At 42.5% G+C, this 12936-nt stretch overlaps 1 protein-coding gene across 2 annotated transcripts; it reads right to left on the reverse strand.

The window, feature by feature from the left end:
* Window positions 1–723: 723 nt before the first annotated feature.
* LOC142589672 (plancitoxin-1-like) lies at window positions 724–12137 on the reverse strand. Of its 2 annotated transcripts, XM_075701206.1 has the most exons (7): window positions 11813–12137; window positions 9994–10192; window positions 9497–9575; window positions 7967–8131; window positions 4102–4299; window positions 2659–2906; window positions 724–907 (listed from the first exon to the last, which is right to left on the reverse strand). In XM_075701206.1, the coding sequence occupies exons 1-7, from the start codon at window positions 11917–11919 to the stop codon at window positions 797–799; spliced, it is 1107 nt and encodes a 368-aa protein (XP_075557321.1). In that variant the 5' UTR covers window positions 11920–12137; the 3' UTR covers window positions 724–796. The 2 variants fall into 2 exon arrangements, with proteins under 2 accessions (XP_075557321.1, XP_075557322.1); XM_075701207.1 differs by lacking the exon at window positions 4102–4299.
* Between the last annotated feature and the right edge of the window lie 799 nt (window positions 12138–12936).

Raw genomic sequence — 12936 nt, forward strand, 5'->3', positions numbered from 1 at the left:
TCCCCATCTCCTTTATTTTTTGTTTTGTTTTGTCGCTTTTACGTGTTATACACCCGGGATGTTTCGCGTATACTAAGCAATTGGCTGTCACACTATTCATATTGTTTGTTGGATTATTACACTGTGTGTGCGAATAGCATTCAACAACGACATTAAAAAAATTTCTTTTCCTAGAAACGCGAAACAAAGTCTACAGAAATAACACATTGCATGCGCACTAAAATTCAGTAGGAATTAACTATTCAGGACGCTAAGAAACCTATGAATAACGCTCGTAAGGTTTTAGCGCTTACGCACCCTGTCCTTGCCTAATTGAAAGAGAAGCCTAAATGAATAATGCAATTAGGGGATTTCACGTGCCATAATCATGATCTCATTGTGAGGCGCACCGGTATAGGAGACTCCGGATTATTTTGCCACCTGGGGTTCTTTAACGTGCACCTAATGCACGATAAACGAGCTCTGCCACATTCCATTCCCATAGGAATGCAGCCGCTGTGGCCGGTTTCGACCCTGCGACTGCTGGTTCAGCACTGCAACGGCATAGCCACTGCCTATCACGACAGGCAAAGCGAAAGTTTCCGTGTTTTAAAATCAATGCTGAATGATCGATGTACAGTTCATGGACAGCGCACTGCTCGTATTACCGAATACCATAACCATAGAAATGGTGGCCACAAGCGTAAATAATTTTTTAAGAGATAATTTTTTTGAGAAGAAATGTGGAGGTGGTTTGAGCAGATAACGCTCTTTATTTCTCGTGAACCTGGGTTCAGGGTGGCTGCAATTTTCACGATCATCTTGATATGTTGCAGTTGTCGAACTCGGTGACACTTCTCAGGAGCAGCTTGTGAAGTAGGGCGTTCTTGAAACACAGCGTCTGTCCTCCTCTTCGGTACTGTGAGTGCTGCAAGTGAGTACATCGTCCCAATCATTGTTGCCATCTAGATGCGCTCAAACCCACTGGCACTGTCCGGAACGTCAATCAAGGATACCACCATGTCTACCGTGACATCTGGAGACCCCCTATCATCGGCTTCGTCTAAACGCTGCTTACACTCACAGCCTTCGTTTTCGCAATGGCTAGAGGGGCAAGTCCATGCTGTGACAACTGCGGTGCAGCTTGATGCAGTCTCTAGAGCTTGCCTTGCTTGATCGAGTGCACAACTCATAGACACGAGCGGCAACAACATCGAGTAAATACGTAAAAGTTTGACCAAGGGCCCTTGACTTTGAAGAGGATGCTGATTACGTGGCCTTACCCATCGTGGCCATTACGTGGCCTTGCCTCGAACTTCTTGTATCAATGCAAAGAATATATAGGTTTGCACTCCAAACTGTCACTCACCTATTTCGTCTCATGAAAAACATTCCTCTTTGATTTTCTGTCAAAAATTTAGCAAACTTATCTACCTTAATTCCTCGCGTAGCACACTTACCCTTTTATTGATAACATCAATTGGCCTGAACATTTGTACATGTTTTTTTAACTTTCTAGACGCCTTCATCTGGGGTTTTTCTCACCCTTTGTCTCATGCCTTCCAGAATAGCACTCACATGAATATAAGCCGGCTAAGCATTCTGCTTTTTAACACAGAGCTTTCCCTCGCTTTGTCTATTTCAGTGACACGCAAGACGAAAGCCTCGTCCAGAGATCCCCCGTTAAACCTGTCCTGCGTCAATGAAGCTCACCCTATGCTTGCAAATTGATAGAAACCGTCTGTAAACCTAGTCTTTTGCTGCTCTCGACCCATCGTTTACCTGCCGCCAACATCTACTGTGTCAATATGTCACTGCAATAGATCTAGATAATCGAGGCTCATGGCTATACCTAACAACATCGCTGCTCTTTGCCGGTCCTGAAAGCGAAGTGTGTCCGTTGCACGAAATGCTGTCTTAATATCGATGTAGCATTCCCTACCACGGTAATAATTGCGATAGCTAATCGTTACAGTGTATGTCGAGTGTAGGGTACTGTACACTTGACGTAATCCCTATGTAAAAACACAAACAAAAACACAATGCCTTTAAAAGGAACGAGAATGCGTTGAGGGAAATAAACGATATTTCGTCCTTGTTCTTGTGCGATAACTTTCTTCAACGGGCTCAGCACAAGTGAAATACAGACGATAGAGAAATGAGGTAAAAGAAGTTTTTGAGAAAGTACATAAAATTAGAAGCTATCGATTAACAGGAAATATGATTATCTACTGGAGAATATCTCTGGTTGGGCAATGCTCCTGGCTTCCTCGTTTTCGCCTGTCATCTCTATAGGGTTTTACGGCAAAGAAGTTGCGAAGGAGACATCGTAGTTCACTTCCTTTGAGAAACAAGTTTTATGCATGGATTTAAATCCCAAGCAGCCCTCGGACGTTGAAGGGAAAAAAAGTAGACGGAGATAACCTAAAATGCACGAATTTTAACGTGCACTAATTCAACTTTTCATGACCTCCATTAAAATACAGTCACTGAGATAGCACCAGTTTCCAAGTGAAACTATTTCTGTGCTAGGCACGCAGTATTTGAATAGGCGACATGGGAGTTGGCTCCAAGCTAAAGCTTGCCCTTAAGTTTTTCGTTTCCCCCACACGTTAATGCGCATCCCAGACATTCGAACCATCTCCCACATGCCAGAAATGATAGTGCGTCTGTCCGTACCATGCGGTTGAGGGTTCCGATGCACACGTATCGCCTGGAGCTCTCCTCCGAGATGGCCCATTTGCTGTGGTCCTCGCCGTTTCTGACGTCCAGCTGCTGCTTGCTCATCTTGAAACGCAAGGCGTCGATGTTGGTGACGGTGTACGTGTCATTGCAGTCGGCGGGTACTTTGCCGCCGGCTCCGTTGCGCCACGTGGAGACAAATAGGTTGGACTCGAGGTTGCTGGCCACAGCAGCCGAGTAGACGTCTGAAGGACGGGCGACAAACGTGGATAAGCTGTGTGAACCACAATGATAACTGTGACCTCGCGGTTCTGAATGAGCAAGACCTTCAGTGATATATACTCGGCAATTCGAACGAGACGAGTTATGTCTTACACCTAGGCATGCAAGCTATGCAAGCATAGCTTGCATGAACACATTGCAACATACATCACTCGTATACCGCAATGAAAGCTTAACTCGGATTCGGACTAGGACGAAACTTGGACTGCGTAAAAAAAGGGAGAACGGCACTGTATTTGCTTATATACGCGAACTGGGGACTTTCTCACAACTAAAACCGAATGTCAACGTTTACTACTAGCTTTCCCGCATGCAAGGACATTAAATTAGAATTTCTATGTTAATGTGAGAAAAAAAACAAGCAGCAGACCGAAAATGATTAAAGTTGACAGACGGATCCGTTGTTAAAAGAGGCCAATACTTTCTACACCAGAAAGAAAATAAGTTCGTTTCTTTGTGTTCAGTTTACAGAGCCGTTGATTCTGAATACTGGGACCTTATAAAAATATGAACCCTGAAACATCGACGCAAACTACAAAAAAAAAAACCAGCGGTCGTCAGTTTTTATTGCAGCCCGAGCTTTTGTACTTCACTTATCATTATTACATCTATTTGGCTTTCCTTGCTTTTCTGCGGGAGTTGATAGTCTGCTTATACCTAATCCCAGCGCAACCTCCAAATCAACCTCAAACCTCCAACTCACGACAGATAAATCAGACATTTTGGATTTAGATACTCGGACGATTATTTCATAAATAAGTACAAAGAAGTGCAGAAAAGAAACTGTTGCAAATGACTACTCGCCACGGTGGCTTAGCACACGAGGCTGTAATTCTCTTGAGTGCGAGGTCACCTGCTCAGTGCCCGGCCGTGGAGGCCAAATTTTCATTGCGTGGAGCGCAATCCCCTTGTGCGCTGCACTTCTCGCAGAAAAATCTGTATTACAGTCAGAACCAAATCGTAGCTCTCCACTATACTTCGTCTCATAATCGCGTATTTCTTTTGTGGCAACGAAACAGTAAACCTGACAAATCAATAAAAAATTTCGTGAGCGGCTGGACAGCATTACAATTCGACAGGTAGAAAGTAACGATATGGAAACTTATAGCGGTAACCTTGCTGTGTAGTGATGTTGCGCAACGTCGCGGTTTTACGCACCTTTGTTGTAGCGGCCGTGCTTGGCAAAGCTGACGTAAGGGTTGTTCGAGACGTCCTTGAGCGTCGCAGTCAGAACCCATGGCGCATCACGGGTGAACTTGCGAGCCAGAAGAAGGTTCAGAGCAGGGCGACCCTTGCGGAGCGATTCCGGCGCGAAGCTGTCGTAGATGTTTGGGTACTGCAGCCTCAGGTGCGTGGCTGGGAATAGCGTAACGTTAAACCCCTGTCAAGCGGGCAAGTTAAGTGCACTTACGGAGAGTGTCACTCGGTTTTAGGCGCAGTTTGCCAAATTTAAACGCCGCAAGTGGAGTGTATACTCACAGAAGAGTGCACTCCGGTCGGAGTGGGTTCACGGAGCGCACTTTGCTGGCCGATTGCGTAGCCTCGCCGCGAGTGGTTCAAATGGTGCAAAATGTAACGCATAAAAAAGGGACACTGAAGTTCATATTTGTTGTTGTGCAGCTTTTAACGAAATAATCAGAACAGAACTCGCTTGTATTATGTCTTAGCAGGATCAAATGCCGTCTCGTCGACGTCACCATGTTGCTCTGGATTGGCTAGGCTCGCCTTGGCCGGCATTGATTTTCAACACTTTTATAAGAAATATCTTTTCGTTTTTTTTGTTGAGAAAATATAGATTATGGTTGCTTTTATTTATAATACAACGTAAAAAAATCACTTTTTCGGAAGCTTTTTCTTTTCCACCTACATATTCAAAAAACGCGCTCTTAGTCTTCCGCCATTGTTTTTCTTTTTTTTTTTTTGCTGCGAATTCGCTCTGTTCTCCCGTCTAGCCCCGTGTAGCCTGAAGCGTCACTCAAGGTCCCGAAGTGCACTCACCGTAAGTGCACTTAACTTGCCCGCTTGACAGACGTATAACTTGACCACGTGTCGTAAGCAAGGGGCGAGCAATAAACGGTGCTTTCTTTGAATGTATGTTTGGACGTATTCTTGACGACACAGTTATCGAAAGAAGAAAGGAGAGCTTAAGAGAACGGTACCTTTAAGAACTGTTATTTCTACCAGCTTTATAAGCATTGCCGTGGTCGCTCTATGGCTGTCGCGGTCAACCTGAACGTTTTGAGAATGCGTATAGACTACAGTAACAACGGGTATATGAAATCGCCAGCCAAAGTAGACCAGGTTGGACTCGTGAACTTATATTTACCACAGCTGGTATTTTTTCTTTAATTATACAAACAATCTTCGTCATAATATACCAGCCTCCTATAATTCTGGCGCCACAAACTTTTGTTGGATCCTGTTGCATACGAGCTATATTCAGTCATATCTTCTGTTTTGGTTTTCTCATGACATCGTGGGTGACTAATCTTGAGAACACTGAAATAATAAAAAAAAAACAGGCGGATTCACCGAAAGTTGAAATCTTGATAAAGCAAATCATTCTCGGCGTGAGGGCTTCGTGAACCGTGTGCGTATGTGGGTGTGTGTGCGGAGTGGGGTTTTCGAGGCATAAATATTAGTAATAAGGAGCAGCATGTAATATGAAGAAATGATGTCATTTGGAGTAAATTATAGAGAGGCTGGATAATGTATTCACGTATTCACGTATTCACGTATGTATTTTCATACCAAAGGCATGAGTCTTCTCCCTCCAGATCTAACATTAGCGTATAGATCCACAAATATAGAACTCCCTCTTTCTGCAAAGGTGTTAGGGGTACACTTCACGAGTACCAAGCAATGGGACGACCATGTAAGCTTTGTACTCCAAAAACTTAGCCGCATAACAGGTGTTTTAAATCGCTACAGATATACTTTACCCGTCTCTGTAAATTTATTAATTTATAATGCCTTATTCGTGTCTCACATACATTATGGGCATCTTGTATGGGGCACTACAACTGAATGTAACTTGAGTAAATTATTTCGTATGCAGAAGAAAATAATACGTGTCATCGCTAATGTACCGTTTGCCGCCCATACTGAAAACCTGTTCAAGAAATACAACATTGCGACAGCCCATAACATCTATACCTGCAGACTATTACGCGAGTATTACTTTAATACCAAACGTAACAATACTTTACTTGTAGAACTTGCAAATCTATCCGTCAATTCATACGGTTATTCAACTCGTACACCTGAAGTCTGGAAGGTTCCGCGCTCTAGAACTAACTACGGTTGTCAAATGCTGTGTAACAACCTTCCAAGATTACTGAATTTATACGACAGAGCAGCCTTCAATTTACAGGATTTATCACTGTCAGAATTTAAAACTCTATTGCTTTCACTTTAGAGCACGTTTGTAAATGATTAATAATGTGTGTTATGTTCCTCTTTTTTTGTCTATGTTACCAAGTGTATATCATTTATTTATTTCAATGCCGCAGTGTATTTTGCATTGTTATTGTGGAAATATTTCACTGTGCTTTCATATATTGTATAACTGCAATGTTTTATGGCCACTAGATAAATGTAATTTATATGGCGCTTGATGTGTTACCCCATGCAGCCATATTGTACCTAAGGGGGTGAGGTTACCTCAAGCCGCGTCTGTGCGGCTTTTTTCCCTCATCCACCTCCATTTACCACTCCTCTGTACATGTGTGTATGTGTAAATGGAAATCAATAAATCAAATCAAATCAAATCAAATTATACATGCAGTGTCACAGCAGACAGACAGACAGACAGACAGACAGACAGACAGACAGACAGACAGATAGATAGATAGATAGATAGATAGATAGATAGATAGATAGATAGATAGATAGATAGATAGATAGATAGATAGATAGATAGATAGATAGACAGACAGATAGATAGATAGATAGATAGATAGATAGATAGATAGATAGATAGATAGATAGATAGATAGATAGATAGATAGATAGATAGATAGATAGATAGATAGATAGATAGATAGATAGATAGATAGATAGATGTGCTGATCCACAGTGCCATAGTTGCACTCGTTCTGTCTCTGATGCGTCGGTTTCTTCTAGTGCAGCTGCAGATCAGCTGCCGCTAGCCGATGCATGCGTGGCTGGCGTAATGATTTTGATGCGGGAATAAGCGTCACTTCGCACATAAAACCACTAATACTACTAATGGTTTCAATATCATGCTTGTGTGCTAGTGCTCCTGTGTTCGAATGGGGCCGTCGAACGATTTTATTGATGTTTATTTAAGCATTTATCAGGCCCCTGATTTGTGGAAAATGATGAGTTCGCAAAGTCATAAAGCCGATTTGAAGCCAGAAGGACAAAGTTTAGGCAACTCCATATACTAATCATCATTGTCATGCTAGCTTAATCGGCCTCCTTGTCATTGCCGTAGACTCTGACGCTGCAGTTCCCTGTAGTATTTATTGCATGAAACTCTACGCTTGAAACACCAAAATACTCCTTCGCTGTACCGTTAATCGACAATCGCGACCATCCCGTTAGATGCGTTTCGCGTTAGAAGCCAGATACATCTGAATATGTGCCTGGAACTCGGTCAGAAAGCTTCGCTTTAAGAGGCCTAATCCAAAGGTATTGCTCCATCAGCAATCCGAAAGTAGCACCCCTTCCGAAGAATAATTCCTGCTATGTTTCTCTGAGCGAGTGTGTAGGGCTGCACACGTTTCTTTATTTTCATCCTTACGCTCCTTTGCATAAATTTCTGATTAAGCACAGCTAGACTTCTCGGCATAACAAGGAACATTGCCGGAAACAGCAATTCAATCCACGCTACAAAGATATATGATACAGGCAATAGGCTATATGATGTAGGCAATATGTTTGCAGCTTAGAGCGGCTGAAGGCCTACCCCTGCTTTGTGGCATGCATGTGATCATACTGCGGCTAAACATAGTGCATTTCAATACAAATGCTGTATTTTTCGCTGTTTTTCACTTACCGATCGTCTCCAGCTGACTAGTGGGGAAAGTGACGCACAAAATTGTCTGGCCGTACTCGCGTCCACTGGGTGGGAAGGAGTACTGGCCTTTGTGGAGCATTTCGGGAAACTTTGGCACGCTGTGAATAATCCACACACCCGACTCGCCGTCGAAGATGAACAGTCCTGGAGGACAAGATGAAGCGTGTGATTGTAAAGCTTTCGGCAATTTTCCGACGCCCTATGAGATTGCATATAGGAAATAAATGCCCCAGATGCGCTGGAATTTTACAAACATTACTGTTAAGAATTTTGACAGTTGGAGAGTTTACTGCATCCTTCTCTCAAATAAAATGACGGCATTTTGCAAGTGCGAAGGCTAAAGAGGAGTTATCGGGCGTTTTAATTCGGTAATAATGTAGGTCTTGAAATGCTGAATGTGGTATTATTCACATTATTAGTTCATCGACCAAACTTCATTCAGACACGACAAAATTGATTGACGCTGTGTAGTGATAAAGCTAGGCTTTCTGATGACACTCATAAAATCTAGGCAACGGTGCTGTGCGTGTTTTCAAGAAACAGCGGGTGAATGTCTCGTGACGTCATGAGGATTGTAACTTCCGCATACCAAAACGAAATTTCGTTCGTATAGACAAGAATTATTGATAATTATCTAGGGCTCACTGACAATTTTTTCCCGGCGATTGGAAAGGTTCATGTTTCATTTAACGCAAGCAATAATAGGATTAATAGGGGATGACAGCACTGCTTTAAAGGGCAACTCCTGCGTTCTATTTTAAAACACTGTTAGGATATTGTCATCTTCAAATGCTTTCAGAGTGCTGTCACCGGCAGGTTGGCTCAGCTTCCGTAGAAACTAATCAACGATTTTAGATAACCAATAACCAAGGTACCGAAACCGAAACGGGCAGCTGGTTCGTGTGACATCATGATGAATCGATGACGTCAGATCCTTCACTACCCTAACCTAAACACGCAAAATGCGTGCTAAACACACAATACCCGTGGCGCTAATACCCGTGGCTCGCTTCTTTTTCTTTTTATTGAGAAAATGTACAAATTGAGCTCTCTCAGCTTGCAGACACACTCTTGATGAGGGCCGGACCCCGGCCGAAACGTCAGTAATGTCATGCTATTTTGCCTTGTATTCCTCGATATATATATATATATATATATATATATATATATATATATATATATATATATATATATATATATATATATATATATATATATATATATATATATATATATATATATATATATATATATATATATATATTTATATTTATATATATATATATGCTAACGTTGTTTGATTTTCTGATCGCTGCTCATGTACTCATGTCCTTTCGCCTGTGAAGGGGAAGTATTCAAATATTTGTAATGAGAACCATTTACGCGCTGCGTTGATAAAACAGTGTAATAATGTCGATGCCAGTAAGAAAGCAGTCGTCAAAGAAATAACAAAGCACGGGCATCTCAGTGCTCGAGGCTAGAGGCTATACTGCATTGAGGTATAAGTACCTTTGGTGTGTCCATTGCTTGACTTTTTTTCTTCGAGGTGGTATGGTGGCTGGTCATTGTAAACGGCGTACGCTAGGCTCTGCACGAGAACACGAGGAGACATATGCGGCGCCATTTGACAAGCTTGCAATTCCTAGCTCCATCCCAGCGTATTCAGTAGTCTTTAGAGGAAGTTACATAATACTCTGATAGATTGAGCTGTTGGGGCCGCGTATGCAAGTGAGATGGATTTCCGTGCTTTTCGTCGTAATTAAATTGTTGCCTCCTTGCCGCCGTAATTAGGTGTTCCTTTTTCAAATATTTACATAAACCACATCAAACGTAGTATAAGGTGTTCTTTACACATTACTTTTACATTATATACTCTGGTATCAAATCCTGGTTTAGAAGCATAATTACACACATTCGGGTAACTGGCAATGTTCAAGTTTCCCTTGTACTGAAGTCCCGGACTTCACCGGACTTGTACTGAAGGCCCGGACATCTTCTTCCTTTACCTCTGGCTTCTCCGTTGCTGTGAGAGGAGCAATTGTGTTGGCAAGTGCGTTGCTTTCATTGAAGATGTTATGCGTGGACAGCATCCAGTAAGGCGTCGATGTCGGCGTCCTAGAATCTATGTACAGGTATTCCTCGCCTCTCGGAACGCTCACTTTGTCCTTTCCTTGCGCTCCTCTTGGGAGTTTGTACATGAAGAACCTACGAAACAGTAGGGAGTTATGCCAAGGAACTACTAACTTTTTTTCTCGATTTTTAGTGTTCTTAGATCCCTTAGGTCTCTTGCTGGATTCATTCTGTTAGCTGTACCGCACGAAAAAAGAACGGAGCATGGAGGCGACAGGGACGCAAGAAAATAATAAAAAATAGTATAATAACAACAATAATAATAATAAAAAGAAACTACGACATGGGTGTTTTTGTTTTGGAGTTTTCTTTCTGTTACTGTCGCGTCCATGCTCGTTTTATTTTTATTTTTTTTTGTAATGCCACCTCTCCAAATCTCCCATTTGATTATTCTTCGCCGTCTAAGTCGGAAAATACAGCGCGGGCCCAGAGCTCTTTATACAGCCTGGACCAGCGCGTTGTCAACATCGCCAAAGGCTATGGGTGTTCTGTGCTGCGCATGTCTAGCTCACACTTGAACAGTACACACCTTTCGGGGCGTGCATTCTCCCAGAACAATGAAGGTCCTCTGTCTTGCTTGCGTTTTGTTTCTTGAAAGCCCTGCGCTCGTTATGGGCTTTCCTGCCAAGAATGCTTTGTGACGCTGATAACACGCACGCCGTTTGTGACGGCGAAGTGTTGGGCTCGCAGCAAAAAGACACGCAGAACAGAACACGATGATTAACGTCGGACAAAGGTGTACCCCACAGGGTGTGGAGTGCTTTAAGGTGTAAGCTTGACGGGCCACTAATAGTGCAACACGCTGGTACGGAAGTCGATTAAATCGTGCCAATTAACATGTTACACGTCTGTCAAGTAGGACTAGCCCTTGAATGCGTGATTATTTTGACAGTTGCCGTCTGATACTTATGATCGGCACTGGGAAATAGTCATAAATGCGCAATGACTGTTTTTGAGAAAGAGTCGGAAACGAAGGTTTCTCTACGTCAGATGACCTCCGCACGGAAGCTAATATTTTATTGCGGTAATCGGCTTCTTGACAACCGCGGTGAACTTCTACGCTTGGGAAGGCAGCAGCTAATCAAAGGTGCGCGAAGTTCCAGAATTAAAGAGAATACTTTTTTTATTTGTATAAATATTTACCCCTCCTACCTCTGGCGCCTCAGCAGCTCTGATATCAACCAAATGAATAAAAATATAAGTATATTTGCAAGACTTGTAAAAGAAGGGCGGTTTTTCGAGGTCGAGCTAGAACAACTTTCCTTTTCTTTTTACGCCACGCGCTCTAAGAAAGCAAATAATTCCAACAAAATGTACCTTTTATTTTAATAGGATAGAAAATGTTTAGTACTAGGAGGTATCAAAGTGACAAGATGTCATGGCTGACAGATAAAAACACAGCATCCGTCTTTAATGAAGAAACCCCGTATTCCTCATAACTTTTGTATCCAATAACATCATATGGCATAAGGGAAAAACTGGTTTTTGCATGGATCCTATATATTTCATATCGGATGCGGGGGTTATGGGGCATATATATTTTTCAATAGCGAATGAGAGGACTACATTGAGCAATAGGTGCATTGAAGGGTGGAATGGCTCACGACGAATGCGAAATGAAGGAATTCACTTGCAGTACATCAGCCAAGAAGTTCCTCCACTAGTTGAATTCGAAGACAGAATATCCGCACTTACCAGTCAACATCAGCATTTTTCTCGTTTTTGCAGGACGTAGCCGCGTTAGACAGAGTTACCAGGGAGGCCAACGTAAGTGACAAGCAGGTTAGACTTAAAGCAGTCATTCTTACGAGCTCTTTTCTAAAGAGATTCAGCTAGAGCCACTATCCAAGATTCGCCTGCTGTCATAAAGGTTTTCTGAGTGCTCTGAGGCGTATGGTACTGCGTTAGCAGCAACAAATTACAGATCGTCTCGACATACACACAAATACGACTCAGAGGTATACAGCAGCGAGCGAGATGACAAGAATTGGCATATTAGCGCAGCACACCCCCTGTGTGCATTGTGCTTACTATATAAGCGGTTGTTATCGCAAGATATCCATTACCTCTTGATAGCTGTTATCACCTCCCGGTTCGCTCAGCCCTGTTCTTACGGAGATTGGTCTTATCTTTTCTTCTGCTCAACTGACTGCACAGCTAGATAAAATGAGTCGTTCCAGGGACTACTGCCAGGCTGCATAATGTTTGCTAGGTTTATGGTATTTCATTGGCTATCAGCGCTTCCGTAACGGAATGGAACCTAATAACAGCTCGAAGGGTTTCACAATCTCGATAAATGCAGTCATAAGCTCCATCCTTCTTGCGACAGGTATGAGGGCTACGACGGCTGACAGTATTCGCTGACATGAATTATAGGAATTTCAATGTCGAATAGTAATACCACACCGGAAATATAATTAGGGATCCGGTATCTTATCACGCCAATAGGCATGCCAGATGAAATCTTTGAGTAACAATAAAAGCCGAGAACGTCGATCACGCAGCCTTACATATCAAATAAGCCAACGTACAAGGAGTTTCCGTTAAAGGGCGTTGAGGATAACAGTTCATTCTTTTCTTCTGTGTTAAATTTTCCAAGACAGGTGCGAAGTATTTGCGTCCATTTCATATAGTGCAATTCACGTCAATCTCACCATCGAATGTGACAAAGCGCAGTGTGTGGCACCTATTATGGCACGAGCATGTAGTGTGTAATAGAGTAAAATGTATCTCATAGCCCGTGCGATGTTTTTTTCGCCCGTTATTGTTTAGTGCATGTGATGATTTTTTAACTTCTTCCTTCTCACTACCTATAGCCT

This window comes from Dermacentor variabilis, chromosome 8, assembly GCF_050947875.1.
Source record: "Dermacentor variabilis isolate Ectoservices chromosome 8, ASM5094787v1, whole genome shotgun sequence".
Lineage (NCBI taxonomy): Eukaryota > Metazoa > Arthropoda > Arachnida > Ixodida > Ixodidae > Dermacentor > Dermacentor variabilis.

Bases quoted from the DNA above. Each gene is read 5' to 3' on its own strand.
- LOC142589672 (XM_075701206.1), bottom strand. From the start codon at position 11,919: ATGACTGCTTTAAGTCTAACCTGCTTGTCACTTACGTTGGCCTCCCTG. The intron at 9,576-9,993 runs GTAAAGGAAGAA...GTTCTCGTGCAG, and splicing joins CAGCAACGGAGAAGCCAGAG to AGCCTAGCGTACGCCGTTTA. The intron at 8,132-9,496 runs GTACTTATACCT...CTTGTCCTCCAG, and splicing joins AAGCAATGGACACACCAAAG to GACTGTTCATCTTCGACGGC.